This window comes from Lonchura striata, chromosome 3 (assembly GCF_046129695.1).
Source record: "Lonchura striata isolate bLonStr1 chromosome 3, bLonStr1.mat, whole genome shotgun sequence".
NCBI lineage: Eukaryota > Metazoa > Chordata > Aves > Passeriformes > Estrildidae > Lonchura > Lonchura striata.
The window spans coordinates 18,598,908-18,625,910 of record NC_134605.1 but is presented as its reverse complement, the minus strand read 5'-3'; the positions used below and the strand labels follow the sequence as shown (position 1 = coordinate 18,625,910).

Sequence of the window (27,003 nt, the reverse complement as noted above, 5' to 3'; positions counted from 1 at the left end):
AGAGTTAGGAAACTGAGCTTGGAATGGTCTTGGTCCTGGAAGCAAGCCTGTGGGATGTGTGGCTGGGGAGAGAACTGGGGTTCAGAGGGTCTGGACTGGGGAAGTAGGAAGGGCAGCATGAGGAACAAAGGCAGGGAAGCCCCAAACTAGTTTGAACTGGACAAGTGAGTGAGGTCAGTGCCAGGGTAGCCTCGCTATCCTGACACGTGCTGACAGCTGTCAAGGGTCTGCAGCTGGTTTCCTGGGCTCAGTGTCCTTGTGCTGAGCCTTTTTTCAGTTCTAATGGCCTTTTCTCCTGCAACACATCTGTGAGCAGTACCTGCCTGCCTTGGAATGGGGCTGTGTGCAGCAGAGCCTGCCCTGCTGTGTGTGGCAGTGAACTCTTCCCAGGTCCCAGATGTACCCCAGCACATCACTGGCAGTGCTGCCTTAGCATTTGCTCCAGCAATTGATTCAGTATTCAAACACCAGTGGCTTTGTTCTGGTTTCTTCTGATAACTTCTCAGAAACTGGGCTTGGCTGTTCCCATATTGGGATCCTGGGCCTGGAAGGGTAGGGATACCCTACAGCTTGCAGCCTCTCTGAACAGTTTTTGGGAAGCTAATGGGAGTTGTGCTAAGTGGTTGCTGCTTTATCCTTTTTTTGTTTGTTTTTTGTTTTGGTTTTGGGTTTTGGGGGTGTTTTTTTGGTTTTTTTTTTTTGTTTGGTTGGGGTTTGTTTTGGTTTTGGTGTGGTTTTTTTCCAATTCTAAAGCTATGTTTGAAGGGCAGAATTAGTTTCTTAATGTTTGCTTAGTTGTGCTCCACACAGAAAGCAATAGAGAGAGGTGCTGTGTGCCACCTGGAGTGAGCTCAGTGGTGGTGTGAAGGCGTTATGTCTCTTGCAAATCTGGAGGGAACTGCCACAAAGGCAGAGGTTCAGTGGCCATCTGAGCAGACCCACACTCTCACAGCAGAGCTGGTGGATCCAGGTGTGTGATACAATTGTAGGGGCAAATAGATGATGTTTTCCCAAGTTCCCAATCATCCAGATCCACCACAGTATGAGCTGCAGCTCCTAAGTACTGGTTCAGTTTCTCCTACCTCATGAAGCCAAAGCCAGTCTAGCAGAGCATTTCTTGGAAGTGCTGCTTTGTGCCCATGATTGCTTTCCTGGGTGCAGAGTGAGTTTTTGATTTTACTTTAACTGGAGTGGGAAAAGATGTTGTTTTAAAAACCTTATGTGATGAGTGCCCAAAGACTTTCCAGATGTTGTGCTGCTTGCTGTGTTCAGAGCTCCTTGCCTGAATCAAACCATTTCCATCTGGCCTGGTGGTTTATTGCAAGTCTACCCATCTGAGAGGCTTTCTCAACTGGAACCTCTGGCATGGAGGAACACACTGGCTGGAAATAATTTGGAGATGCAAATATCTCTGGGTGTTTGGCTTGGCTGCTGTTGCTGCAGTGTCTGCTAAGCAGTGGAAGAGGCTGTGTGTGGAGCAGGCATGCTCCCAGCAGCTGCTTTTCGTGGCTGTAGGGGCCAGCCCAGGAGGCAGGGGGGGGTTGCTTGCATTTACTGAGCATTCATGATTTTCCTTGCTTGCTTCTATGGTTTCAGCTGGTGCAAGTGAGCCTGCTGGCTCTGTGCTTGTGACCAGGAGGGGAGGAAAAGCTGACCCATGTGTCGTTCCCTGTTCTGGCATGCCAAAAATCTGCTTTTATACGAGCATGTTCATAATAAGCTGTGCCAGGAAACACATGGCTTGCTGGAGACATGAATGGGAGGTCTGTATGGGGCCCTCTGCTCTCTGAGAGCCTCGCAGGGACAAAGAGCAGATGCTGGTGTGCTTTGCTTGCTCTCTGGCAGTCAGTGTCCTGTGGGCTGCAGAGGATGGGGAGCAGAAGATGGGATCAAAGTACGAAGTGCTTGGCTGTTCCAGTGGTGGCAGAGAGGACAGGACAGGAGGCCAGGTGAGTGGTTTTACTGCCTGCTGCTCTTTGTGGCTCTCCAGGTCTGGAGAGGACTGGCTTGCTGCTCTGGAGATGTGGCTGTTTGCAGTGAAGGCTGGGTTGGAAGGAGCCCAGGCACTGCAGGCAAGCAAAGTGCTGCTAATAACTTAGGATGACAGTTGTGGATGGGAATGAGGGGAGAGCAGGAGAGATATGTCAAGCCCATTGTGTCCTAGGTTCCATGTGGGCAGAGGGGCTGTTCAAGCAGTGCTGGCTGCAGCAGGAAGAAAAGGCTGTCAGGGGAGAGTTGCAGTCCTGAGCATTAGCAGCACTTATAGTGTCTTGAGTGTTTCTCCCTTGTAGGAAGTGCTGCCAAGCCTGCATGGGCTGAGCTGCTGCTGAGCAGTGCACACACAGCACATGAGGAGTTAAACCTGCCTGCAGGCAGTGGAGCCTTGTTCTGACAGAGGGCTTGTCGAGTCCTCTGGACCAGCAAGCTCAGGATGCTCTAACTCAGTGATTTCATTGCCCAGCCTTTGGAAGCATGCCAGGGCTTGAACACAGAGTTTGCTGCTCTTTGATCCAAGAGTGACTAAAAGCAAAGCCTAAGTGCTGGAGCCATTCCCGAGGACCTGGCAACTGAAGGAATTGCTGCCTGTAGACAATGACGTTAAAGTTGCTCCTAAAGACAAGACCTGTTTGATATTGCTTTCTGGGAGTGTGATACTGAAACCTGTGAGAGGCCAGGACCGCAAGCCCTAACACCATCTCTGTTTTGCTTTTTGTGGCCTTGGGATGGAGCACAGGTCATGGTCTTTTCTGAAAATGTGCCTATGGTTGCCTTTGACACCACACTTCTGCTGTGGCCCAGTGTCTTTCTCAGAGAATAGGTGATAAATTAGTCCTGTGTTTGGGACATGGGACCTGAGTGTGAGCTTCTTAGTCTCTTCTGCTCTTTCTCCTTTGGGGACTGTCTTTCTTGTGGCCCCTAGCTCTGCCCCTGGGCTTGCAGGGAGCCAAGTCGGCCTCCAAGCTGTGGTTCTGGTTTGTTGGTTTTGCTTGGGGTTAGCAGCAGCTAAACGTGCTGCTGAGGGGTGCAGTGGCAGCTCTGCCTGTGTCTGCCTTGCCTCGTTACAGGTTTACAGAGCTGGGAGCGAGTGCAGCACCATGATAAGAGTGAGCGCATTAGCTTATCCAAATCCTCCTTTCCTTAGTGGTTTCTCATCAAAGAGCAATAGCCTGTATTGCTGCTGGACAAATTGCAGAGGCTTTGTTTCTTCAGTGGTCTGAGCAGTGGCAGGGGCAGAAGCATAAAGGTCACAGTGTGGATATGGTGGGGTGGTCGTGTATTGAGAATGGATTCTGAGAGGGCTAAAAGCTGTCACTGCCACCTTGCTTTGCTGAGGTCTGTTAGTTAGCTGACACATCCAGAGTTGGCAGCTGAGTTAAAAAGTGGTGAAAAGGTCTCTTAGTCCTGGTCTTTCAGTCTGAATCTGAAGTGCTGCAGCCTGAGGTTAGATTTAGGCTACTCCTGCTGTTTACCTCAAGTTAGTGGTGGGGACTAGGGCATCTCTGACCAGGTCAGCTTGCTCTCTCCCAGCTGTATCCCTGGACTCCTTTCTGCAGGAAAGTGCACTGTGTGGTTGCTGCAAGGGGCCCACGGCCTTCCCTTAGTGAACTGCTGTGCTCCTGTGGGTCTGCAAAGGGCCCTGCAGGTTTGGGGAGCCATGGGGATCAGGCTTCCCAGCCGTGTGCTGCAGCAGTGCCTTCCCAGGGAACACGGCATCTTTGCTAACCATGAATGAAGATGGACAGGGAGCCAATGTTTAGCAGTGTGTTGCACTCTCTCTCCTTCAGTGCTGAGCTGGTGGTGTAAATACATTCTGCTCCTTCCTCAGGTCTGAGACTTGCACCCTTGTTGTGCAGCCGCAGAAAGAGCTGGCTCCATGGTGGAGCTGGGACAGCTGTGAGCTCCTTGCTCTGGCATGGGAGCATGTGAGGTCCACTCTGCTTTCAGAGGCCAAACAGATGCTGGCCAGTCATGTCCTCTGCCAGAACAGGTGGCTGGGCCAGTTTTTGCAGCTGGCTGCTTCCATCACATCCTGGTACTTATGGGTCTTAGTTTTGTTTCCTCTAAGCCAGATTTTTCCCCTCCATTGCTGGGGTTGGTCCAAGGCCTCCTGCTGGCAGGGAAGAGGAGGAAGAGGATGGTTCCCTTTTGGGGAGAAAGGATGGATGCAGTTTGGGTGCTGTGGGCTTTGCTATCCTGGGCACTGGAGACAAATTGCAGCTCCTCTAAACTGCTGTTCCAGGTGCAGAGCATTAAAGAAATTGGCTTGCACATCTGGCTGAGCTGACCCAGGGTGAATTTTGCTGAAGTGCTCCTGGAAGCAAGTCTGCAGAATAATGCTCCTGGGACCTGGCTGGAGAATGGGGCTGGGCTACAAGCTGCAGAAACATCACAGTGCTGGGCTTGCTTTCCAAACCAGGAAACCTTATACTTGCACAAAGCCCTCTCCTGAATCCCATTCCCATGCTTTTAGTTCCTGGTTTGGTTGCAAGCAGCTTTGGGATTACTCATATCCTGTGGTGTCTCAGAGATTGGTAAACTCTTGTGTACGATGTGAAATGGATCCTCTCCTTCTCCCTTTCTGTCCTTTGTCCCGAGCTCTGTTATTTTGGAGGAGCTGGTGCCCAGGAGCTGCGTGCTGGGCATGCCTGGATTGGGCAATTTGGGGTGGATGAAAGCATGGATCTCCCACAGGGCTGGGGATGTGGAGCACTGCATTGTGCTTCCAGCTGCCTTGCCTGTTGCTTCCCCAGTGGGGCTGTAGGTGAGAGAGGTGACTGTGGACTCGGCAGGAATCTGAGGCTGTGCAGCAGCTGAAGGCTTTGTGGTTGAGGCTGCATTCCCATGCGATGTCGTTAGGGAAGGAGACCATGATTTTTGGATTGTTTCAAGATGTAGGCAGCCTGGCCTGTCAAGCAGGGCAGGAGATGTGCTGCCAGGTTTCCCCAGCTTGCACGGTTCCTCTGCAGCACCCAGATGGTGTTGGGCTGCTGGAGTGTCCCCAGGTGATTCTATGTGGCACTGAGGCATTAAAGCAGTGAATTCTAGCTAGCAGTTCTAGCTCTGGAGAGTGGTCCCAAAGACATTCCCAGTCTGTGCTGAGTCTGCTGCTACATCACTGCATTAAAGCTGTGGCAGCCTTCAAGGAGCTTTCCTACCATGGGGCTGGGTGTCCTTTACCAGAGCTGTGGAGAGTTCTTTGCTTCCTGGCAATCCCACAGGATTGAAAACTTATTCTGCAGAGCTTCAGACAGCAGTGACTGACTTCATAGGGCTGCTCAGAAGACTGTCCTGGATATGGCTTTGTTGATTTTATTTGTCACCCTGAAATGCTCTGCACGTGCTCATGCTGGGGTCTGGCAGTGGCTGAGTCTTGGGGGCATCCCAAGACAAAAAAATGAATTGACATACACTTGTTAGAAATGAGGACTGGTATGCAGATATATTAGTGTCACTGTTTTTCCTGGGAAGCTGCTGTTTGCTTCCCTAAAAAAATGAAATTAGTTTTGAGCAGGGGGTACCGCTGCCTGAAGGATGCTGTATTCCTGCACTCAGATCTTTGCCAGAAGGATGATCTCAGAGCCAGGATGGGATTTGAGCCTGCTCTTCTCTCCTCTTTGTGTATCCTACTAGTCCATGGCCCCTCCCTGCAGATGATTTGCTTTGTGGTGTGTGGGAATGATACCCTGTGGACCTATAGGTACCAATTCAACCTCCCTACACAATTCACTTAACCTTTATCTATTACCTCAACAGGAGGGCTTTGCATTTTAGTTAAGTACCCTTTGGGTAGCACACCACTGGATGTTTTCAAGTGTGCTGCATTTCAAACATCTTTATCTAATCTGGCTGAAGCTTTCCTGAAAAGCTTTCTGTAGCCACAGTTGAGACAGTTTTAGGCCAGAAACATGTGTGGGGGTTCTTTTTCTTCTAGCCAGGGGTGGCTTGTGTCACATGCATATGCAGAGGCCGGATGTTTGCCAGCACACACATTGGAGACTGCTCCATGCTGGCATTGGCTTTGCAGGACCATGGCTGGCCCAGCTGTGTTGCTGGGGGAAAGCTCTGCAGTGGCTCTGTCTTGCTAAGGCTGATGTGGCATTGCTGGATAGTTTTTGAGGTGACTCTCACTAAGGGAATCATTTTGCTTTGTTCAGCAGCTCCTAGCAATGTGTCCCAGCCCAGATGAGCTCATGAAACCACAGCAGAAGCTATTGGGAAGGTGTCCAGTGTGAGCTGGGGTTCCCTTTGCTCTCTCCTCTGGGGTAGCCTCCAGTGGCTGAGCCACACATGGCCATGGCTCTGCCACACAGGAGAGCTGGGAGGTCCTGCAGCGGCTGAGTGGAGCAGACTATTCAGCACAAGTGGAGATTGTTGGCTTTGTACAGGTTTTACCCAAACTCTGACATAATGGCATCCCACACAGTAGCCCTCTCCTTAGACAGCTTCCTTAGCCTCTGTCCCAAAAGCCCAGGAGGTGGAGGGGGGTGCATAGACCCTGCTGACTGCAGCCTTTTCCTGGGCCGGGGTTTTGCAGCTGTTCCAGGCAAGTGCAGCAGTTCCCATTTCCGAACGCTGGGCCCTGGTGCTCTGGATTGAAGTACTGTGAAAAACTGTGTCCAGCTCTGGGCTTCCAATGTTTTCTACCCCAAAACTGTCTGGACCATATCTAGCTGTGCTTTGTCTTTTCTTGTAGCCCAAATGTGCTACATGGTTGGGACAATGGTTTCCAGCATGTGTAGCGAGTTCATTGATGGCACCTTGGATGCTATTGTCAAAACAAAACAGGTTGGTGGCTCTTGCTGCACTTTGTACATTTATCCCAGTTTGCCTTGACATCTGTGTTCATGAGGTGTTCATCACAGGGATCTTGCTTGAGCTAAAATCGTTGTGTTCATTTCCCCAGCATGGAAAACAACAACATAAATAATTCCTCCTGTTTCACCAGGGAGCTGGATCCCAGTGTTTCCTGGCACCTGGTAAAATCCCTGCTTCCCATGTGGGACTTGTGCCAAACCACCATCATGTCCTCTGTTCACAGAGCCATGTCCTCCCACCTGGACATGGGGCATGCTGAAGCAGCAGGATGCATGTGATGAGGCAGCTAAAGCTCTCAGGTGATCAGTGCTGAGAAAAGTGCAATTGTGCTGTCAGTGGTGGGGTGAAAGCAGCTCTGTTGCTCTTTGATGTTGCATTGGTAATTCTGATGATGTAATGTTAGAAGTGCATGTAATTTAAAATATGACATCTTAATACCTAATGGTCTGCACCTTCAGAGAGAGGTGTCTCATCACAAATGAGCCCAGTAGGCTGACACTCCAAGCCCTAGCATGCCCAGTAGGCTGACACTCCAAGAACATGAGCTCTGTGTACCCTGCCACTTTGCACATGATTTTTTCCATACTGGTATGGTTTGATGGACATATGCCTGGTGTCCTGAGGCCTGTCTGGGGAAAATGACAGACCTGGGTCCTGTAGATTCAAACCTGAGTGGATTTGACTGTCTGTTCACCTTTCCTCCCACCTGTCTGACCCAGCAGCTTGCTCTGGCGTGAGCTCAGCTCCTGATGTTCTGGAGATTTTAGGCTATTGAGGACATGGCTGTATTTGAGTGAGACTGGCTGGTTGCTGCCTTGCTGAGTGCTGTCATTGGGACAGATCTAATGTGACATGTTCCTGCACGTTGTATCACCTTGAGGCATGTGTTCATCTCAGGTTCATGAGACAGCTGTCACAGACTGATGGATAGCTCCTGCCTTTAGGGGAGGTACATGGCAGCTGGCCATGGAGACTTCACTGGACTTGCTGACCCTTGGAGCACAGCATGTTGATGGGACTTGTTGATGAGACCCAGGAAAACGGGAAAACCATTCAACGGGTTCCGGAGAAATGCATGGAGGTGGCTGTTCTGCTGCAGAAGTCAGGACAGCCAAACTCAGAGTTCACAGCTCTGGGATCAGAGGAAATTTAGTTGGGAATTCAGTGGCAGAAGGGTCACTGCAAAATCCAGCCCCTGCTCCTGGCTGATGTGTTTGGTACAGGTGTGAAACCCTGTTTGAGTGCCTGTGTCAGTGCCTTGCTGCTGTGAGTGGGGTAGCTCAGACCAGTGCTGCAGGAAATGTGTGGCTGATGCTGGAGTGCCCATGAGCAGTATTGCCTTGGCCTCTGTGCTGTGTAGCAGGCTTCAAAGGCTTTCCAGCATGGGAAGGGCTCTTGTGGCTTTCTGGAATTTGATGGTCTTCAGAACATCTCTTTTGGAAAAGGATTCCTTAGCCCTAGCTCTGTCTGACTGAGATGTGTTGTCAGATTGTATCCCTTCACCAGGCTCTTACAGAAATGTCAGGTAAGAGGATGTGGCTGAGCGTCCAAAGAGGAACTGCCTTCAGCTGGACTTGGATACTGCTCTTGTAACTTGTCCAGGCAACCACTTTCTGAAGCGGTTTCTCTTGCAATGGTGGGAGCAGACTCTTTTGACCACGCTCTTGTTCATCATCATTCTAAGAAGCTCAAAATCTGCCTGGCTTGGCCCCTTTCCCTGCAGAGCATGGCTCTGGTAACAGAGTCCAAGAGCCATCGTCATGTGCTCAATTGCCTTTTGTTTGCTTCCCTTGCTTTTCCAGCTGGTAACCAGAGCAGAGCGCCTGCAGGGCTGGCTGTGGGCAGGCAGCAGCCACATTTGGGAATGTGTGAGCGTGGTCCCTCAGCAGCCATGCCAGGCACTGCCCAGGGAACTGGCTGCTCTGTCCCCAGGACCCTGAGCTCTTGGGCAGGCATTAGTGTGTCAGGGAGGGTGCTTTGGGGTTTCCATCTCTGTAGGGAGATGCCTCCAGCCCCTCAGGCCACTACCAGATCCTGAGGACAATCGCCATTTGTTGTTTCCGCTTCAATGTGCGAGTGGGCTGAGTCACCAGTGCAAGTTTGTGGTGTCTCTGTTGCATTCTCTTGTGCTATGTTCCAGCAACTGCTGTATTTATTCACATAGGTAATCCTTGTTCCACACCAGTGTTTCTCTGAGTAATTGCTGGGGATGTGGAGGTGAATCAGACATAGTCCCAAGGAGAGGGACTTTGAGGAAAACCTGGAAACAGTCTGTGGTATTTCTGATCAGGGATAATCTTGATGCAAGGCTGGAACTTGGGATGCATCCCAACAAACAGGACAAGAAACACTCGAAGAAACATTCCAAGTGCTCAGGAAGCTGCTTGATCTCTAGGGTTTTGGTGACTGCCTTCCTGGCTCGTACATTGCAAGACACCTTTCTGTTCAGGCTGGCAGTGTGACACTCAGTAGTAGGTCATGGGAGCTCCCTCTTAATGTCCCTGTTCTCCAGGGAGCAGAGGGCTTTCCTTGGCTGTGGCAAGCTCAGGCACCCCTGTTCCAGTGATTGGTGCAGACAGGCTTAAAGCAGCTGTGCTGGCATCCAAGCACAGATCTGTTAAAACTCTGAATTAGTTCTGACAGATGTGCTTTGAGCTCTGTTTCTCCTAACATGGCTCGGACTGTCTGGAGACCCTTGAGAGCAGCACATGCTTACCTGATCCATTCTTCTCCTTCCCTTGCTCTAAACATGCTCTGCCTTTTCTGTCTTGCAGCCGTGGGGACCCAGGCAAGCATTCTTTTCACAAAAGAGCCATACTCCCAGGATGCCCTGCACGGCCGCAGCGCCATCCTCCGCTGCGAGGTGAAGGAGCCAGCGGACATGGAGTTCGAGTGGCTGCAGAACGGGCTTCCCGTTCAGGACACGGAGCAGCGCTTCAAGGAAGGCAGCAACCTCCAGTTTGCTGCCGTGGATCGGCACCGGGATGCCGGCGTCTTCCAGTGCCTGGCAAGGAACGTGCTCAGCGGGGAGGAGGCGCGCTCAGCCAACGCGTCCTTCAACATCAAGTGTGAGTGTGGGGCAAAGGCAGCGGGGCACACGCCGCAGCCTGCTGCTGCCCACTGTGCTCAGGGAAAAGCATTCTCCTGGGGGAGCCCGAGGCTGGAAATAGTTTTTCTAGGCTAATGGTAATGCTTGTGTGGGTCAGACAGGGATTGGATGGCTTGGAGTGCTCAAGTAGGATTCCTCGCCAGCTGCCATGTCCGTCCTGCCCTGTAGTCCTCTTGTATCTTCTGGTGCCCCTGAGGCTGTCAGAGATGCTTTTTCCTGCTGCCTTTCCTATTTGTGCATATGCAACTGGGACATTACTGCAGCAAGTGTCCTGGGCACTGCACGTCCTTTCAGAACTCACCTTAACCCTCAAAGAGCAGCTACACAGGGCAAAGTGAGATCTCTGCAGTGTGGGTGTCTCTTTACTCCATGCTGGCTTGAGGGCATATGTATCTCTAAGCATGCTTGTGCCCTTGCTGCCTCCTCTGGTTATCAGTGAGTCACTAATAACCACAACCTGGGCTCTGGAGGCTTGGAAAGCCAGCTGTGTTGGTATTCTTTGATCCCACAGGGATTGAGACAGGCAGTGTGGTTCTGAAGCAGCCGGCCAGCGTAGCTGAGATCCAGCCCTCCTCCACAGTGGTTCTGCGGTGTCACATCGATGGCCACCCACGGTAAGGGTTGCCTCCTGAGGAGTGGACCCTGCCAGGGGCCCCTGCACCTTGGCTGTGTGGTCTCTCCTTCTCTCTCTCTCTCTATCCCCCTCCCTCTCCCCCGCCACCTTTTTCTTTCTGCTCCTCCCCCACCTCCCCTCCTCTCTCCCGCAAGAATTCAGTAGAGTCAGGGAAGGCGAAAGGCAGGATTGAGCCTGTGGCTGAGCGCCGTGGGAGAAGGCAAACGGCTTCCCCAGAGCCGCGTAGCGAGGAGCACAGTAAGGATGGGCTGTCACAGTCCAGCTGCTGAGCTGCTTGGTGTGCTGCAGTCACTCTCCGTCGCTTCCCAGTCGTGTCCCGTCCACTTTGGCTGCATGTCTCATGGCTTCGTGTCTGTGTCGGGGCCAGCAGTGGGGACGGAGAGCCAGGGAAATGGGCCATCTCTGGGCTGTCTCCTCCGCACACCTGCTCTCGGGGCAGCCCTGACAGTGCCGTGCCCCTGTTCACCTGCTTGCCCCTGTCTTGCAGCCCCATGTGGCAGTGGTTTCGGGATGGTAGCCCCCTCCCGGACAGCCACAGCTCCTACTCTGTCAGCAACAAGGAGCGGACGCTGACCCTGCAGAGCGCCAGCCCCGATGACAACGGGCTCTACTACTGCTGCGCCCGCAGCGCTGTCGGCTTTGTCTGCAGCCACAACAACTTCACGCTCAATGTCATCGGTGAGTTGTGTCCCAGCTGTCACACTGCGCTGCTCGCAGCCTTCCCTCTGCTGCAGGGGAACCTCAGGCTACTGTGACTTTTCTCTGTGCTAAGTCTCTGGACAGAGACAGACCTGACAGATCCTGGCCAGGCTGGAGCCCAGGCCTGTCTGTGTGTGTTAATTCACCCGTGTCTTTCTGGAGCAGATTTATGCTGTCTTCTCTTGTAATGGAGCAGCCTGGAGGCCGTAGGTGCTTCTGGTTTTGCTAATGTTATTGCCATGTGGGTAGATGCCCTGTTGGCCTTTGGAGGCAAGACCTAAGGAGGGCAGGAATTGTCGACATTAGAGGAGTATTTGGAACTGGATAACGGAATTTTGCTATCCAGTGTCAGCTTTGCTCTATTCACTAGGAACCAGGGTGCTCAGGGTGTTGCTGGAAACAGAAGGGGTTTTCCCCTTCTGAGCAGCTCCCACATGCAGTCCTGAGCTCTGAGTCTGTGACTCTAGCTGCGCCGGCACATTTGCCTCCTTTGGTTTTGTATGGCACACCCAGCTCTTCTTTGAGCTTTTCCCAGAGCACTGGTATGGGGACACCACAGGCCCCTCCGTCCCTCTCACCCTCCTGTGTTTTCTGCCATTGCAGATGAGAGCTTTCCTCAGGCAGTGATCGTCCCACAGGACCTCATCGTGACCAAGAACGAAGAGGCCATGTTTGACTGCCAGTTTGCAGCTGTGCCCCCTCCCACACAGGAATGGCTCTTTGAAGACAACCCTGTCACCAACAGATCCAAGTAATAGGGACCCCAGTGATGTGGGCAGGGCTGGGAGGAGAGGGGCACTGTGTTCCAGAAGAGAGAGGTCAAACCCTGTCTGTACATGAGGGCAAGCACGCAACATCAGAGTGGCCATGGGGGTTGGTTTCTCAGCTTGACTGGCTTGCGTTTAGTAGGGACTTGGTCCTTGTGCATGGCATTTACCTGAGCAGGACTCAGGGAGCAGTTTGTTCTCACAGTAATCTATGGGGCTATCACTTCTAGATGCTCATGCATGATGGCCCCACAGTTAGGGATGTCTCTCATCCGCAGATGTGGTGATTCTATAGAGCCAGGGAAGCTCAAGCTCCAGACACTCACTTGTGGCAATTCACAGTCAGGGATGTGTCCCAGTACTAGATGCCAACACGTGGTGATTCCCAGACTTGGGAATGTCTCCCAGCCCCCAACATCTGCGTAGCAATCACTGGGCCCATGGCTCTCTTGCACTTCCATATCCAATTGCATGATGATCCCCAGAGCCAGGAGTATTTCTGAGCCCCAGACAGCCTAAGCATGGGGCAGTCTGCAGAGCAGGGACAGTGATCCCGGAGCTGGGATGTGTCTCTTGCAGAACCTGGAAAGCAAGCAGTGCCATCTGGGTGCTGCCCTCGGCCTGGCAGCCCCTGGGCGCCACCTTGTGTCCCCTGCCCCTTCTCCTGGCTCTCTGTGCTCCCAGAATTGGCTCATGCTTGGTGATTCATTTTCTGGTGGGAGCCAGCTCTTCACCAAGAAAAAGACTTCTATGAGCTCATTTCCTCCGTGAAGAATGTGTCCCAACCATCTCTTTATTTATGTGTGGTGGGAAGCTTTGGCATGGCACTCTCTTGGTTTCACGGGCTCATGCAGGACGTCTCGGCGCTGTAGCTCTGGCCCGTGTCCTGCAGAGATGCCCACTGAGCCCTTCCTTCCTCTCCCCACGTGCCCAGGACCACCGTGTTTGCCAATGGCTCCCTGCTGATCACCCAGGTTAGGGCTCGCAGCACCGGTGTCTATAAGTGCGTCGGCCATGGGCAGAGGGGGAAATCTCTTGTGCTGAAGGCAACTCTGCGGCTGGCAGGTGAGGTCTTGGGGCTGGTGACAGGGTGGGGCGTGGGTCCCAGAGTTCCAATGGATCAGTATGTGCAATGGTTCATCCTTGCTGTCTGGATGAAGGGAGCAAACAGTTTGTGTGCTCTCACCTTTAAATGGTGCCTCCCCTGTGAATGATGGTGCTGGTGGGTTGGCTATATGTTCTTGCCCTCTGAGCCCTGTCGTTTCTTGTTCCTCTCAGAGATTGAAGACATGGCACCCTTCTCCCCGAAGGTGCTGACAGCAAACCAGGGCCATCGCGTGTCCTGCACTGCCCCACAAGGCATACCCACACCCCAGGTCTGGTGGGAGAGAAACCAGGAACGAGTTCCCACTGCTGGAAGGGTGTACCAAGAGGCAGAGCAGCTCATTTTCACCAGTATCACCGAGATGGATGCAGGGATCTACACATGCCATGCTGCCAACAAGGCTGGAGAGAAGAAACAGGAGCTGAGCATCACTGTGGCTAGTAGGAAACTTTTTGAAAAGGGTGGGAGCAGAAGAGGGGCTGGATAGGGGGTTAGGGTGAGCTGGGCAGTGGCTCATTACCTCACTGATACAGAGAGGCACCTCTCATGGCGGAGGTGCGGGGCCCCATGGATGGTTACACTCTGCCTGTGTGTTCTGTTCTGCACTGCTGCTGGCCAGGGGGGTAGTGAGGGGCTCCGTGTAACCCCTTGCCTTCGTGCCCAGCGGTACCCAAATGGGTGGAGATGCCCAAGGACAGCCAGCTGGAGGAGAGCAAGCCAGGATACCTGCACTGCCTCAGCAAGGCCTCCCTGAAACCCACGGTCACCTGGTACCGCAATGGCGTCTCCATTTCTGAGGTGAGGCGACAAGGCAAGCCCCTGCCCCTCATGGGCACTTCTGCTGGGCACGTGCTCTGCTGCTGCTGTTTCTTACCTTGTTTCTAGGCCCAGCTTCCCTGTCACCCCCACTTTGGCCATATTCCTGGCACTAGCTCCATCCTACTGATGTGTGGGTGCACAGTTGGCTGTCTCTTGCCGGTTGGCTGGCAGTCAGCCCTGTGCTTTTGGGGCAAGGGTGAGAAAAAGGTCCCTGCAGCTTGCCTCAGTTCTCTGTGTGGGTCTCAGCAGGGATGTGTTTATCTGTGGCATGGGGAATGTCAGCAGTGCTACAAGTGAGGGCTAACCTAGGGCTGGTGACAGTGTCATTTCTGTCCCGCTCCTTCCCCCGCTCTGGGCAGGACTCACGCTTTGAGATCTCGGAGAACGGGACACTGCGCATCAACAACGTGGAGGTGTACGACGGGACCATGTACAAGTGTGTGAGCAGCACCCCGGCAGGCAGCATCGAGGGATACGCGCGCGTGCACGTGCTGGGTATGCTGACAGCGCCTCACGTCCCTCCCTTGTGGGTGCAGGTGTGATACCTCCAGCTCCAGGGTCTCCTGTGGCGGGGAGGGAGCCTAAACATCCCCTCTGTCTGTTGCAGAGAAGCTGAAGTTCACCCCACCACCTCAGCCCCTGCAGTGCATGGAGTTTGATAAGGAGGTTACAGTGTCCTGCTCAGCCACAGGCCGGGAAAAACCCACCATCCAGTGGACTAAGACAGGTCAGGGGATTTGGTTGTGATATGCCTGCTTCTGACCTGAGGCTGTGGGAACTTCATGTTGTCCCACCTCTAGCATGGGTGAAGCAGCAGTGTGGCCCAGCGCATCCTGCATGACTGCTGCATCTGTCTCTTGTGTCCTGCAGATGGGAGCAGCCTGCCTTCCCACGTCAGCCACAATGCTGGCATCCTGTCCTTCCACAAGGTGAGCAGGAGCGACTCGGGGAACTACACGTGCATCGCCTCCAACAGGCCGCAGGGCGAGATCCGTGCCACCGTGCAGCTCGTGGTAGCAGGTGAGGGCTCTGTGGCAGGCAGGAGCGTTTCCTGCTGTGCTGGCCTTGCACTGGCTTTGCCTGGGTGGCAGAGAAAGCAGCGTCTGGCCTGACCCTAAGCTGTGTCCCACGGCATCCGACTGTCTGGTTTGTCAGTGCTTTGCATACAGCCTGGGAGGGCACGTGCCACTGTGCCACCGTGCTGGCCGTGCTCCGTTGTGGGAGCTTAGCACCATTCCCAGGAGCTGACAGCATTCCTGTCGGCCTCTCTGCCTTCAGTTTACGTCACCTTCAAGCTGGAGCCAGAGCCCACAACGGTGTACCAGGGCCACACAGCCATGTTCCAGTGCCAGGCAGAGGGGGACCCTGTACCGCATATCCAGTGGAAAGGGAAGGACAAGATTTTGGATCCCGGCAAGCTCCTGCCCAGGTACACAGCCTCCATTCCAAACTGACACGTGGCACAGCAGGATGTTCCCAAGTATCCCTTATCCCTGCCCAGTATGAGGGTGCCGGTGGTGCAATCCTGGGTTCCTAGCTTGGTGGATACATAACTGACTCCACGTGCCAGGACCTGGACTCTTCCTGGCCCCAGGCTTTCCCTTTCTGCCACAGCCTGCCAAGCTGTGATTAAGCTGCAATCATCTGTTCTTAAGTGTTGCACAGCCTGAGATGGAAGCTGATGGCTGTGGGGACATGGGGCTGAGGCATCCTGGGGAGATGGGGCTGCAGGTGCCCCAGGCCTGCCTGTGCCCTCTGGTGTTTGCAAAGAGCTCTGTGTGTGGTTGGCAGGATTCAGATCATGCCCAATGGCTCCTTGGTGATTTACGACGTCACCACTGAGGACTCTGGGAAATACACCTGCATCGCTGGCAACAGCTGCAACATCAAGCACCGGGAGGCATTCCTGTATGTTGTAGGTAAGGAAGGTGCCCAGTGTTAGGACATGACCTCCTGGAATCCCTGGCAGTTCTAGGCCCTGCTTCTGGCCCTAGCTGTGCCTGCCACGTAGTCACAGCAGCATTCCCATTGGAATGCAGCAGAGTGTGCTGTGGCATGTGCCCAGAGTGCTGTGGCTGGGTGAGGAGGTGGTCACAGCAGTGGATAGGGGGCTGGGGGCTTTTCACATCCTTCCACCACATTCCTGAGCAGGATTTGGGAAACCTCTCCACACCCCCATGTGTTGGATGCTCTCTGCCCCACAGACAAGCCAGCAGCAGAAGAGGATGAGGGACCTGGCAACCACACACCCTACAAGATGATCCAGACCATTGGGCTCTCAGTGGGGGCGGCTGTTGCCTACATTATTATTGTGCTGGGGCTGATGTTCTACTGTAAGAAGAGGAGAAAAGCCAAGAGGCTGAAGAAGCACCCAGAGGGCGAGGAGCCTGAAATGGAGTGTCTGAACGGTGAGGCCGGTACGCCTGAGGGTGAGGGCTTCACTGCTGATCCCCTGTCTCTGTGCTGGAGGGGCTGAGGGGCAGGGAGCTCCCAGGGAATAGGATGACTCCTAAACCATGGTCTCTCCCTCTGGTTTTTGGCTGGTGGCAGAGACCTGCTGCCAGGTGAGAAATAAGCAAGTTAGTGTGAACCTGACTCCCAGCCTCACATTGTGGTCATCTCTGTCTGCCGAGTTATGTCTCGCTCCTGCATCCCAGCACCTGCACATGGGATCACATGTACCAGGGGAGGGAAGGATCCCTGTTGCAATGTAATGAAATAGTAGTACTCTCCTGGCTTCTTCAAATCTCAAAGGGGAGATGTTTCACTGAACTCCCTCTGTTATATCCAGTGAGGACTTGTAAGCAGTCGGGTGCAGTTGAGTTTGCTGTCCCTAATTCCTTGGTTCTCCCCATTCATACTCCCCATAAATGCAGATGTTCCCTCTCCCAGTTCTCCAGCACACAGCCACATCCTGATCATGTGCAATTTGCTGTGAGGGCCTGGCAAAACATAACTGCTAGGTTTGCTTCCTAGCTTTCTCCTTGCATTGGCACTTTGAACAGAGACAAACCTCCAGAAGAGAAGTCTGGCTGTGGGGAACCTTCTAGGAGCAGAGATGCAGGAGCATCTCAGCAGCTTTGTGCTCTGCATGTCACCGCTATGAGATCTTTCAGTGGAAAAGTCACAGGCAGCTCACCTGTGCCAGCAGGCTCTCGCCAGTATCCCCTTCCTGGGAAAAAGTTTATTTCAATTGTTTCTGAGGTGGTCTCAGATTTTTATCTTGGCCTGTATTTATTATATTTATTTTCTGCTGGAGTTTGCCTCTTCTTATTCGCTTCATTGGAACCAGGTTAGCTGCCAGCTGCATCCTCATTCTTACAAGCAGACCTAGCTTCCCAGATGTCTACACTCCTTTTTGTACCTTTGTACCTTTTGGTACTTCTGTAGCCTCTCTGGAAAAGTGGTTTGTGTTTGCTGTCAGCTCTAGTAGAGTCATTCCATTCACCACAGTCTTCAAAGATCTGTCTCTTTGCCTCTTTGATGCCTCGTTAGCTGGGTGACCCAAAGTATTTCAGCACCTGCCTAAGTACCTACAAATACTCCCTGACTGACCACCAGCTGACTTTTCCAGTGCCCTCAGGATCCAGACAGATTTTACCTCTCCATGGACTTGCAGTGGATCTTTGCTATGTATTTCCTATGGATCTTTGCACTTCTAATCATCCAGTTACTTTCCAAGGTCATGTCGTTGGTGTGCCACATCCTGTGTAACGAGATCTTGCTCTCAGTATCCATGGCTGATTCTGCTACTTTTTTTTTTAATTGTTGAATACAGACATAGCATTGGGGAGGTTCATGGCTGTGGGGACTGATTTCCATGCTAGTGTCTCTAGGGCAGCATGGCTGTGTCTGTTTCTCCAGGAGATGCTCCTGTATCTGTTGCAGGCAGGTGGGCAAAGCTGGCAACTTCCTTACGCTTGGTTCCCCTCTGGACTGCTGGATACATAATTGAAGCCTCCTATCCCTTTGTTACCAAGTGCCTTGTCCAGACTCTATGAAACGTGGGAATATGTGTTCTCAAAGGTGTCTCTTGTTGCTGCCTGCTGGTGCTGTCTCTCAGTGGCAGCACACTTACTCTGCAGCTTTCAGGATTTTTTTGGCACAGTTGCAGTGGTCGTCTTGTGTTATCCTCTTGGCTTCAAGCTTGTGGTCTTGAGACACGATTAGTCATGTGTGCAGACAGCACAGGGTCAAGCAGTCCTGCTGATAATGAGTGTAAAAACAGGGTAAGTGCAAGGAGCATCCAGCTTTGATTTATAGGATAAGTGGTGGTTTTTTGCTTTTATCTTTGCAAATCTTACTCCACCATGTGAGAGCAGACAGCTGGCAGTAGCCATGACTCTTAAGTCAACATATCTCAGTGTTCACAGCTCCAGTCCTACCTGTGACAAAGCCATGGTCCCTGTCACGGTGGCCAGGCCTGCTCAGGATGTGCTGGTACCTGTCTTGTACATGTGCATTGTAAGCAGGCACGTACACACACTGTGATCCAACAGCCTGTGATGGAAACTACATGCAATAGGACTCCTATTGGAGTTACTTAATGCTGGGTTGCCTTAATTTCGTTAAAAAATTCCTATTGCGTGGCTGTTTGTCTAGTGCTTATTCCAGGAGCAGATGAAATGGAGTAGTACAGAGTGATGCTGGAGGTGTGTGTGACCCTAGCTCAGGGTTGTTCCCTGCTTTAAATTCCAGCTCCCGCCTTCATGTTATGGAAAGTACCACTTCCTAGTAACCAGGTCTGATCCAAGCAGTAAACACATTCAAAATCAAGGTTTGCCATCTATGCCATCATTTCCCTACAAGATATCTGTAAAATGCAGGGTTTTTTACTTTCTCAAGGCAATCATGTTTTGTCCTGTTCTCTGGCTTGTGTTTGTGCTAGGGAAATTTCTAGTGAAGTTTCTGTGCAGAAGGCTTGCTGGGGCTGATTGCAAGGACAGTGCTTCCTAGCACTGCTTTAACCCAGCTGGTTAAAATCCAGACTGGTCTGGTCTTACAGGTTCAGCACTTCCAAGGACATTCCCAAGGCTTGCTGGGAAGTGAGTAAGGATCAGGGACATCAGACTGCAGCAGCTGATGTCAGATAGACTTGAGAATCTCTTGGGTATCAAGAGACTGGTTATAGCAAGCAGTGTTCATCTGTTCTGCCTCTGCCTTGCCCATCCCATCTCCTACTGCTGTCCTGCAGAGTTTTGTCAATGGTAGTTTGCATGTAGCCACTGCTTGGGGATGACTGAGTGGGATGGACAAGGCCAGATGGGGCTGGCTGGCTCTGGGACCAAAGCCATTGCTCAGCATCTGATTTCAAGGGTGGCTGCCGGGCTGCCAGAAATGGGGCAAAAACTGAGGCCAGGCCACTTGCTGCCTGGGGCTGGAGTGCTTTGAGTGTCAGAGCCCCAGGAGGGGTTGAGCCCTAGAATAACTTTCACTGTGTGGCCTGGCAGGATGCTGAAGCTGTTTGTGCTTCCCTTGCAGGCGGTGCTTTGCTGCAGAATGGGCAGATGACAGCAGAGATTCAGGAAGAAGTGGCCTTGACCAACCTGGGCAGCAGCTCGGGGGCCAGCAAGCGCCACAGTGCTACTGACAAGATGCACTTTCCACGTTCCAACCTGCAGACAATCACAACCCTGGGTATGCTGGGCTGCCCTGGCCTTGTCCCCACTCCAGCAGGAAACCTGTGGCTGAAACCCCATGTCCCAGCCAGAAAACAGGATGTGCTGAGTACAGAGGGCTCTGCAGCCCCTGGAATATCAAGCACACCTGCTGTCCTAATGCACATCGCCTTCCCTTGTGCTTGTCTACACTTCCAGGCAGGGGGGAGTTTGGTGAGGTGTTCCTGGCGAAGGCCAAAGGTGCAGAAGATGGTGAGGGTGAAGCGCTGGTGCTGGTGAAGAGCCTGCAGACAAGGGATGAGCAGCTGCAGCTCGACTTCAGGCGGGAGGCAGAGATGTTTGGGAAGCTGAACCACGCCAACGTGGTGCGGCTGCTGGGGCTGTGCCGCGAGGCAGAGCCACACTACATGGTCCTGGAGTATGTAGACCTGGTAAGGGCTCTGCCAGTGGTAGAGCAGGGACATGGCAGCAGTGGGTGTGGGGCCTGCAAGTGTGGCAATGGACTGGCAGAACAGGGCAGCCAAGGTATGAGAAGACCAGGTTGAGCTCACTGCTGTTCCCAGCCTCTGCAGCAGTCTCAAGGGGAATGGGAGTCTCTTGCAAGACCTGGAAGTGACTTTGTCCTCTACAATCTCCTGGTTTCTGGTTTATGTCCTGGACTCAGCTATATAAGCTAAGCTGTGGGACTTCATGCTGCAGAATGGCTAAGGGCTGTGAGGATTCTGGAGTTTGTAGGAGAGAAATAAATTTGGGGCATGAAAAATCTGGATATTTCAGGCCTACTTGCCCTAATCTTAGCCCAGAAACAAGATACTGGCTTGCCCTACAAGGCAGGGACCAGGAGGACAGGAACCTTGGATCGGGAGATGAGGATCTGTGGTCCTGCCACATCCAGGCACTGCAGGGACCAGTGAGCCTTGTCAATATGTAGAGGTGCTGACTCTGAATTGCTGTTTGTTTCCCAGGGGGACCTGAAGCAGTTTCTGAGAATCTCCAAGAGCAAAGATGAGTCTCTGAAGCCACAGCCACTCACTATCAAACATAAGGTGACCATGCAGCTTTGGAAGTGCTGTGGGCCTGGGGACCCTAAGGAGGGCAGCCAGTGCTGACAGCTCTCTGGGGTCAGGTGTCTCTCTGCACACAGGTGGCTCTGGGCATGGAGCACCTCTCCAATGGCAGGTTCGTGCACCGGGATTTGGCAGCCAGGAATTGCCTGGTCAGCGCCCAGCGGCAGGTCAAGGTCTCATCCCTGAGCCTCAGCAAGGACGTGTACAACAGGTCAGGGAGCCTGACAGGGGAATGGGAGGGGATGAAATGGCACCAGTCTCACTGCCTGCCTGTCCTGCCCACAGCGAGTACTACCATTTCCGCCAGGCCTGGATCCCACTGCGCTGGATGCCACCTGAGGCTGTGCTGGAAGATGAGTTCTCCACTAAGTCAGATGTGTGGTCCTTTGGGGTGCTCATGTGGGAGGTCTTCACGCATGGGGAGATGCCCTACACTCCGCTGGCAGATGATGAGGTCCTAGCAGGTATGTGGAGTACCTGTACTGTCCCTGGAATTGTAGCCCACTTGGTTTTCATGTGGTAAAGATGCGGTAAAAGAGGCCAGACAGGCTGTATGACAGTACTGGTCTGGCTGGGGAAACTGAGTTCTCCAGCCTGCATGGAGAACTGCTGGTCTCGTTGCATCTCCCAGAAAGGATCATACCCCTTGCCAATGGTCCTTTGGACTTTTCTTTCATGCCAGGTCTGCAGTCAGGAAAGACGAAGCTCCCGCACCCCGAGGGCTGCCCCTCCCGCCTGGCCAAGCTGATGCAGCGCTGCTGGGCCCCCAGCCCTAAGGACCGGCCCTCCTTCAGTGAGCTTGCCACCACCCTTGGGGACAGCCCAGCTGACAGCAAAGCCTGAGCACCCCAGCCCTTGCTGGTGAAGGATGTGGCGGGGTGGACAGGGGTCTGTCTGTGCTTGGGGAGCCCCTGGCACTCCCACAGCCCCTTGCTGAGCCCGACCCCAATGCGCTAGCGAGCAGCTCAGCATCAGCAGCTGCTGGACTCAAAGCACAAGCCAGTGTACCCCAGCCCCACTCCCCTCCCCTGTGGGTCCCAAAAGACAGCCCTTGCTGCCTCCTGCCCCCTGCCTGCTCAGCTCATGCCCTTAGGCTGCTGGTGTGGATGGAGTGCAGCTGCCCCTCCCACGGCAAGAGCTTGGGCGTCCCTGCTCGCCACATCCATCTCTGCCGGCCTGGCCCGGCTCTCTCTCTGTCCGTCTGTGCTAGGCATGCCTGCCTTCCCCTTCCCCATGGGGACAGGCCAGCCAACAGGAGCACAAAGTGCCTGGCATATGAAGGAGCTCACTACCTTTCCCAGTTACCCTGTGCCTTTTTTTGTACTTATGACTCTGGGCAGAGCCCCTGTCTCCCTCTTCCAGAGCGCTGACTCCTCCCTACCATAGTATTTCTGTTACTGGAATGCAGCCTAGAGTGGGTTAGTTTGTTTGCTTGAGTGGAGGGTACTGCAGCCAAGAAGGGTTGGGTTTTGTTGGGTTTTTATGTGCTGCTCTCAATAAAGAAGGCGCTTTTTTTTTTGTTTTGTTTTTTTTCGTCTTTGTAAAATACTGCTGTCAGATAGTGATTTTCTTCCACATGGCTCCTGGGAAGGGTTTGGGGCTCATTCCTCAGGCATCTGTCTGCTGTGTTTAACCCCTTTGCCCCCTTCTCAGGTGAATCTGAGATGCTGTTCCCAGCCCTGTGTGCTCTGAGGGAGCACTTTCCCTCAGCACTTACTCTCTCTCTGGGCAGTCATGAGTTTCTCTCCAAGGTCTTCTCTCAAGAGAAAACGTCCTTCCTAAGACTCCAAGCAAGCAATCACTCATGGATATGTTGATACCCACTTCAGGTATTGATTTGGTTTGTGCACCTACCTCTGGCCTGGGGCAGCTTCACAGCCCACACTGGGTTGTGGTTTTGTACAGGAGATTTCAGCTGCTGCTTCTTACAGGATGCTACAGGGCCAGGCCTGGATGGGGACCCTGGGGGATATCCTGCTGCCACATGTAGTCTGCAGCCCTCTCCTCTGTGTTTATGGCCCAGAATAATGGCAGGGTCCTGGCAGGCTCTTCTTGGGAGAGGAAAGGTGTGCACATGGTGTACAGGAAGCCCAGTCCCCACAGGATTAACATGAGCCAGGCCAGCATGGGTTTGTCCCTTGGAACCAGAGCACTGGGACCAGTTTCACTTAGCTGTACAGCCCTGTGTTGAGGGGTTATATAGATGGATCTGAGCTTTTGCAGGAGGCCTGATGGGAGGTAGAGGGCATAAGCTGCACAAGTGACATTCATTCTAGGTATTAAGGGAAATGCTTCCCCTCAAGGGTAATACAGGTATGAGTCCTAGAGAAGCTGTGGCATCTCCATCATCATCATCAGAAATACCCAGTCCTGGACCAGAGAAGTCCTGAACTACCCAGTGTAGTTTGCCTTGCTTCAATCAGGGATGGACCAGAAATGTCCAGGATCCTCTTCCCATCTCTCGTACCCGAAGAGGTTATGGAGATGCTGGAGGGGGAAAAGTGGTCATTTCTTGGAATATGCTAGCTGACTCTGAGCTCAGATTTGGTCTAGGCTTGGAAACTGGGTGCAGGTAACTTTGCTGGCAGTTGCTCTGCCAGTTATCAAAGGTGTTTGTCCTTTTTCCAACACTTGCAGGTGGGAGATATGGACTCTCCCCAAGCCAAGGTCTCTTGGCAAGCTCAGCTGTGGCAATGGCTGGCTGTTGTGCCCCACTCTAGAGGAGGACAACCAGGTCTGGTTCATTGGACCTGGTGCTCTCTGGTGTAATAGGCTTGGCAGCAGGTGACTGCCACCCTGACCCCTGGCTGCTTCCATGACCAGAGAGCCTGGCCACAGAGTGGGGCTGGTGGCACTGTGCATGCTCGACAGACCTGTTGGGGACAGAGGGATCAGGATGTGCCTTTCCTTCTCTGCCCCTTGCAGCCTCATGTCCCTCTTGTTGCTCTCCCAGTCCCTCCCAGTGTGTGTGCAACCCTTCTGAAGTGTGTGAATGTTGTGGCACTGCTGCTTACGTGCTCTCCAACTTGCAAGTGACCTGTCTTGTGAATTTGCTGTTGTTTGATGTCCTTTTGTTCCACTTCTCACATCCATTCCATTCCTGTGGACTTTCCTGCCTGCTGTCCTTCCTTCCAGGTAGGAACACTGCACTCTGTGGGCTGATTCCTGCAGCCAAGCCACTTGTGGTGGCCTAGCCAAGCAGAATCTCAGCTCTGCCGTGGCTAAAGACCAGAGATGCCAAGGATTTTGGGGATACCACCCTCGTTCTGCCAGCTCTATGCATGCAGGCATCTTGTGTGGTGGGAGGATATAGCATGGGTGCAGGGAACTGGTTCTGTGAGCAGCATCAGAATTAGGGGCTCCGCTTTATCCCAACACATCCTGGAAGCTCCATGGCCTGTTTGCCATGCAGTCAAGACCTGGTGACTACAGGGAAGCACCCAAATGGAAAGCCATCAAAGCTAGGATAAACTCCAGACCCAAAGAGTACAGAATGATGGGGTTTGGCATTGTGTATTTTTGGGAGTGATGTCATGAAAAAATTGGGGAGGGGAGAGATGTTGGCCAAAGTAATTGGAAACAGCAATCTGAGCAAATACAGTCCCAGCTAGAGGCGGTGGAGCAGAGCAGGGAATCAGAGCCACTGAAGGAGAATGAAAGCATGTAGGCAGTTGAGAAGAGGTGGGATCCAATTGCCTCAGCCCAAACTGAAGGAACATCTTACAGAAGACCATGTGTGGTATCCAGGGCCAGAAAGATGGCTCCATCAGAGCACAGGTCCACCTAGAGAGCCACCAGCTGTGACCAAAAAGGAACATTACAGAGCGGTGTAAGAGAACAGCAAGCAGATGAGTGTTAGTCCCAATGAAGAACTCCCTAAAGCACAAAGACATCCACCAGACATTTCTGGCAGTCCCTGATGTTTTCTCTTGCCCTGAAATTATCCAAATTCTCCCTGCACTGCTGCACCCTTTGAGCACCCCTGGTCTGTGAGTGCCATGCAGTTTGAGGAAGGGCTTTTTGGTTTGCTCTGATTTCCTCTGCTGCCCGTTGGGTCTTCTGCAGCTGTGTCAGGCACTTGTTTGGAAACTGTCTTAATTGTCCTGAGCAGCCTCACCTGGGACTTCCTCACACTCCTGAGCTGCATTTAAGCTCAAGCCTGTGTTTTCAGGTTTGTTTTAAGCAAGTTTGTAGGTGTTCGTGTTTTGGCCTTGCCTCTAGCCCTGTCTTGTAGGCATATGTGGTAGCTTTATTATCCAGTCAGGATTTTGGCTCTATCTCACAACCAAGTGGATGCTGGATTTAGTCCATGGTTTGCTCTGTGGATGGCTCCTGATACCAACACCTGTTGCTGCTCTGCTCATGTACTGTGGGTTTATACCTGTTCATGAGGACATGGAGTCACTCCTCAGGGAGCAGCCCCATTCTTACACCTGTGTGTTGAACAAAAAAAAAAATTAAAAATTAATAAAGGCTATTACCTAGTTTTGCATGTGCAACAGTACCTCTGTTCTAGTTGTTACTGCTCATAGAAGAGATCTGGCTGTTAAAAAAATGAGCAGCTAACTGTATTCAGCAGCAGTCAGAAAAAGCAGCTGGATATCAATAGCAGGAAGATCAGGAACAGGATGGAAACCATCACAACCCCAGCACCCAGCTGCAATATGGATGAAGAGCTGGAAAAGGGTGAAGAAGCACTTGTTGCAATGGCCTAGAGAAGGATTGAAAAGGGGAGGTAGAGGGTGGGTGTCATGCTGGCAGCAGGATCCATGCTCCCGTGGAGCTGTCAGGCAGCTTGTCTGGATGGAACTTTGGGGGAAATCAGGTAAGAGACTTTTAAGGTATCGTATCAAGTGCTGTGCCCTAAAGCTGCATAAGAACAGGGCTAGAAATGGGAATTTTATTATGTGGGGTTGTAAATGAGAAAATCCTTGAAGGCTGAAAACTTGCTTTAAGCTGCTTCCAGTTGTCAGTGGCTGCTGGTTTGGTTAAGGGAGGACCTGCTGGTAAACTTGTGTCCTGTGGATGATGGTGGCTTGGGGAAGGGCTTGGCTCTCCAGGGTGGGTCTGATAGCCTTGGTGAGAGATTGGCATCCTGGGAAGCTGGGGTAGGCTGAAGCTCTAGGCCTGTTCAGAGCACAAGGACAGACATCTTGGAAAGGATCCACAGGATGAGGCTTAGGAAGGAAAGGAGTAGAGCAGAAGGGATGAACCAGCCCACAATGACCCAGATCTCACCTTTTGCCTGTGTAGACATTTTTGCAACTTGGGAAGCAAAAGACCTTGCAATTGGAAGGCCCAGGGAAGAGGAGGAAAAGAGTGTGTAGCTGTTCCATGAACAAGAGAAAACCAAATCCTGCTACCTGCATTGACTGTCCTGCCTGTGGCTATCAGATCCATGTGCTCATTGTTCCCAGCCTAACTGGTGACCCCAGCCAGGCTGAGGGTCCTGCTGACCCTTTCTCAGCCTGGCAGGACATGGCGAGGCCTTGGTCTCACCTGTGCCAGGTGTAGCTTGTGCTCAGCTTGAAGGGAGGGTGGCCAGGGCATGTGATGGGAGGCATGTGAGCTCCAGCAGCCCTGCTGGAGCTATAAATGGCATGTGTGCTCACTGGAGGAGCATGGCTGGCGGGAGGAGGGGGAGGCGGTGGTGGCAGTGAGGGGGGTGTCTGGGTTTGCAGTTACTCCCTTGCTCTGTAGGAGGTTGGCCTGGGCTGTGGGGGACAGCTGTGAGGGCTGGTGCTGAGCGTGTGTGTCCTCTGAGTGGTGAGGCAGATATGGAAAGGGCTTGTGCGAGCTGCACAATTCTCCATGGGGTGCCCGGGAGACAAAATGGGTCTGTGGCAGGACTGCTGCTTCCAGAAGTGGGGTCTTGCCCTGGGTTGCAGTTCTTGTTTGCAGCACAGCGTGTGGGAGGACCCTTTTTCTCAACTAAGAATTCTCTGTTCTCACAGTTTGGAGCTCTGGGGCTGTGCTATTCCTCTCACAATTTTGCTGACCCGCACGCAGTGTGCCTTGCACACGGTTGTCCCTTTGCTCTGGAGGTGCTGGGTCACACCTGCACAGAGGATGTGACTTGTGCCAAAATGCTCAGAGCCATCTGATGTGCAGAGCCAGGATGGGCATGAGCCAGGGTGAGACCAGCCCCTTCCCGCCTGTACAGGTGCTCTGTCCCACCCGTGGATGGCGGTGGTACAGAACCCCAGCCTCGCCTCCTGCGGGCTTGAAGGTATCTGCGGCCCATCCTGTTAAACGGGAGATATTTTTTCTGCTAAGTAGTCATCAGCCCGTGCCTCAGCAATGCGTGTTTTGGACATATCTGCTTCAGTCCTGTGCCCTGCATGCCCCTGGGCACCCACGTGTCCCCCA

General features: G+C 52.8%; 1 protein-coding gene across 2 annotated transcripts in view; it reads left to right on the top strand.

Annotated features, from left to right (window-relative positions):
* Positions 1 to 22,152, top strand: part of PTK7 (protein tyrosine kinase 7 (inactive)) — a 34,717-nt gene extending 12,565 nt beyond the window's left edge. Inside the window, exons 2-20 of one of the 2 annotated variants that reach the window (XM_077781919.1) lie at positions 9,591 to 9,884; positions 10,437 to 10,539; positions 11,047 to 11,237; positions 11,862 to 12,009; positions 12,960 to 13,090; positions 13,304 to 13,570; positions 13,795 to 13,928; positions 14,309 to 14,444; positions 14,557 to 14,676; positions 14,820 to 14,969; positions 15,228 to 15,378; positions 15,741 to 15,868; positions 16,154 to 16,357; positions 19,431 to 19,586; positions 19,766 to 19,998; positions 20,533 to 20,613; positions 20,694 to 20,845; positions 20,920 to 21,098; positions 21,317 to 22,152. In XM_077781919.1, the coding sequence (XP_077638045.1) occupies positions 9,591 to 9,884; positions 10,437 to 10,539; positions 11,047 to 11,237; positions 11,862 to 12,009; positions 12,960 to 13,090; positions 13,304 to 13,570; positions 13,795 to 13,928; positions 14,309 to 14,444; positions 14,557 to 14,676; positions 14,820 to 14,969; positions 15,228 to 15,378; positions 15,741 to 15,868; positions 16,154 to 16,357; positions 19,431 to 19,586; positions 19,766 to 19,998; positions 20,533 to 20,613; positions 20,694 to 20,845; positions 20,920 to 21,098; positions 21,317 to 21,477 (3,119 nt within the window). In that variant the 3' untranslated portion in view covers positions 21,478 to 22,152. Of the gene's footprint in view, positions 1 to 9,590; positions 9,885 to 10,436; positions 10,540 to 10,709; positions 10,797 to 11,046; positions 11,238 to 11,861; positions 12,010 to 12,959; positions 13,091 to 13,303; positions 13,571 to 13,794; positions 13,929 to 14,308; positions 14,445 to 14,556; positions 14,677 to 14,819; positions 14,970 to 15,227; positions 15,379 to 15,740; positions 15,869 to 16,153; positions 16,367 to 19,430; positions 19,587 to 19,765; positions 19,999 to 20,532; positions 20,614 to 20,693; positions 20,846 to 20,919; positions 21,099 to 21,316 lie in introns of those variants that run through there. The other variant, XM_077781920.1, reaches the window with a different exon arrangement.
* Positions 22,153 to 27,003: the final 4,851 nt, after the last annotated feature.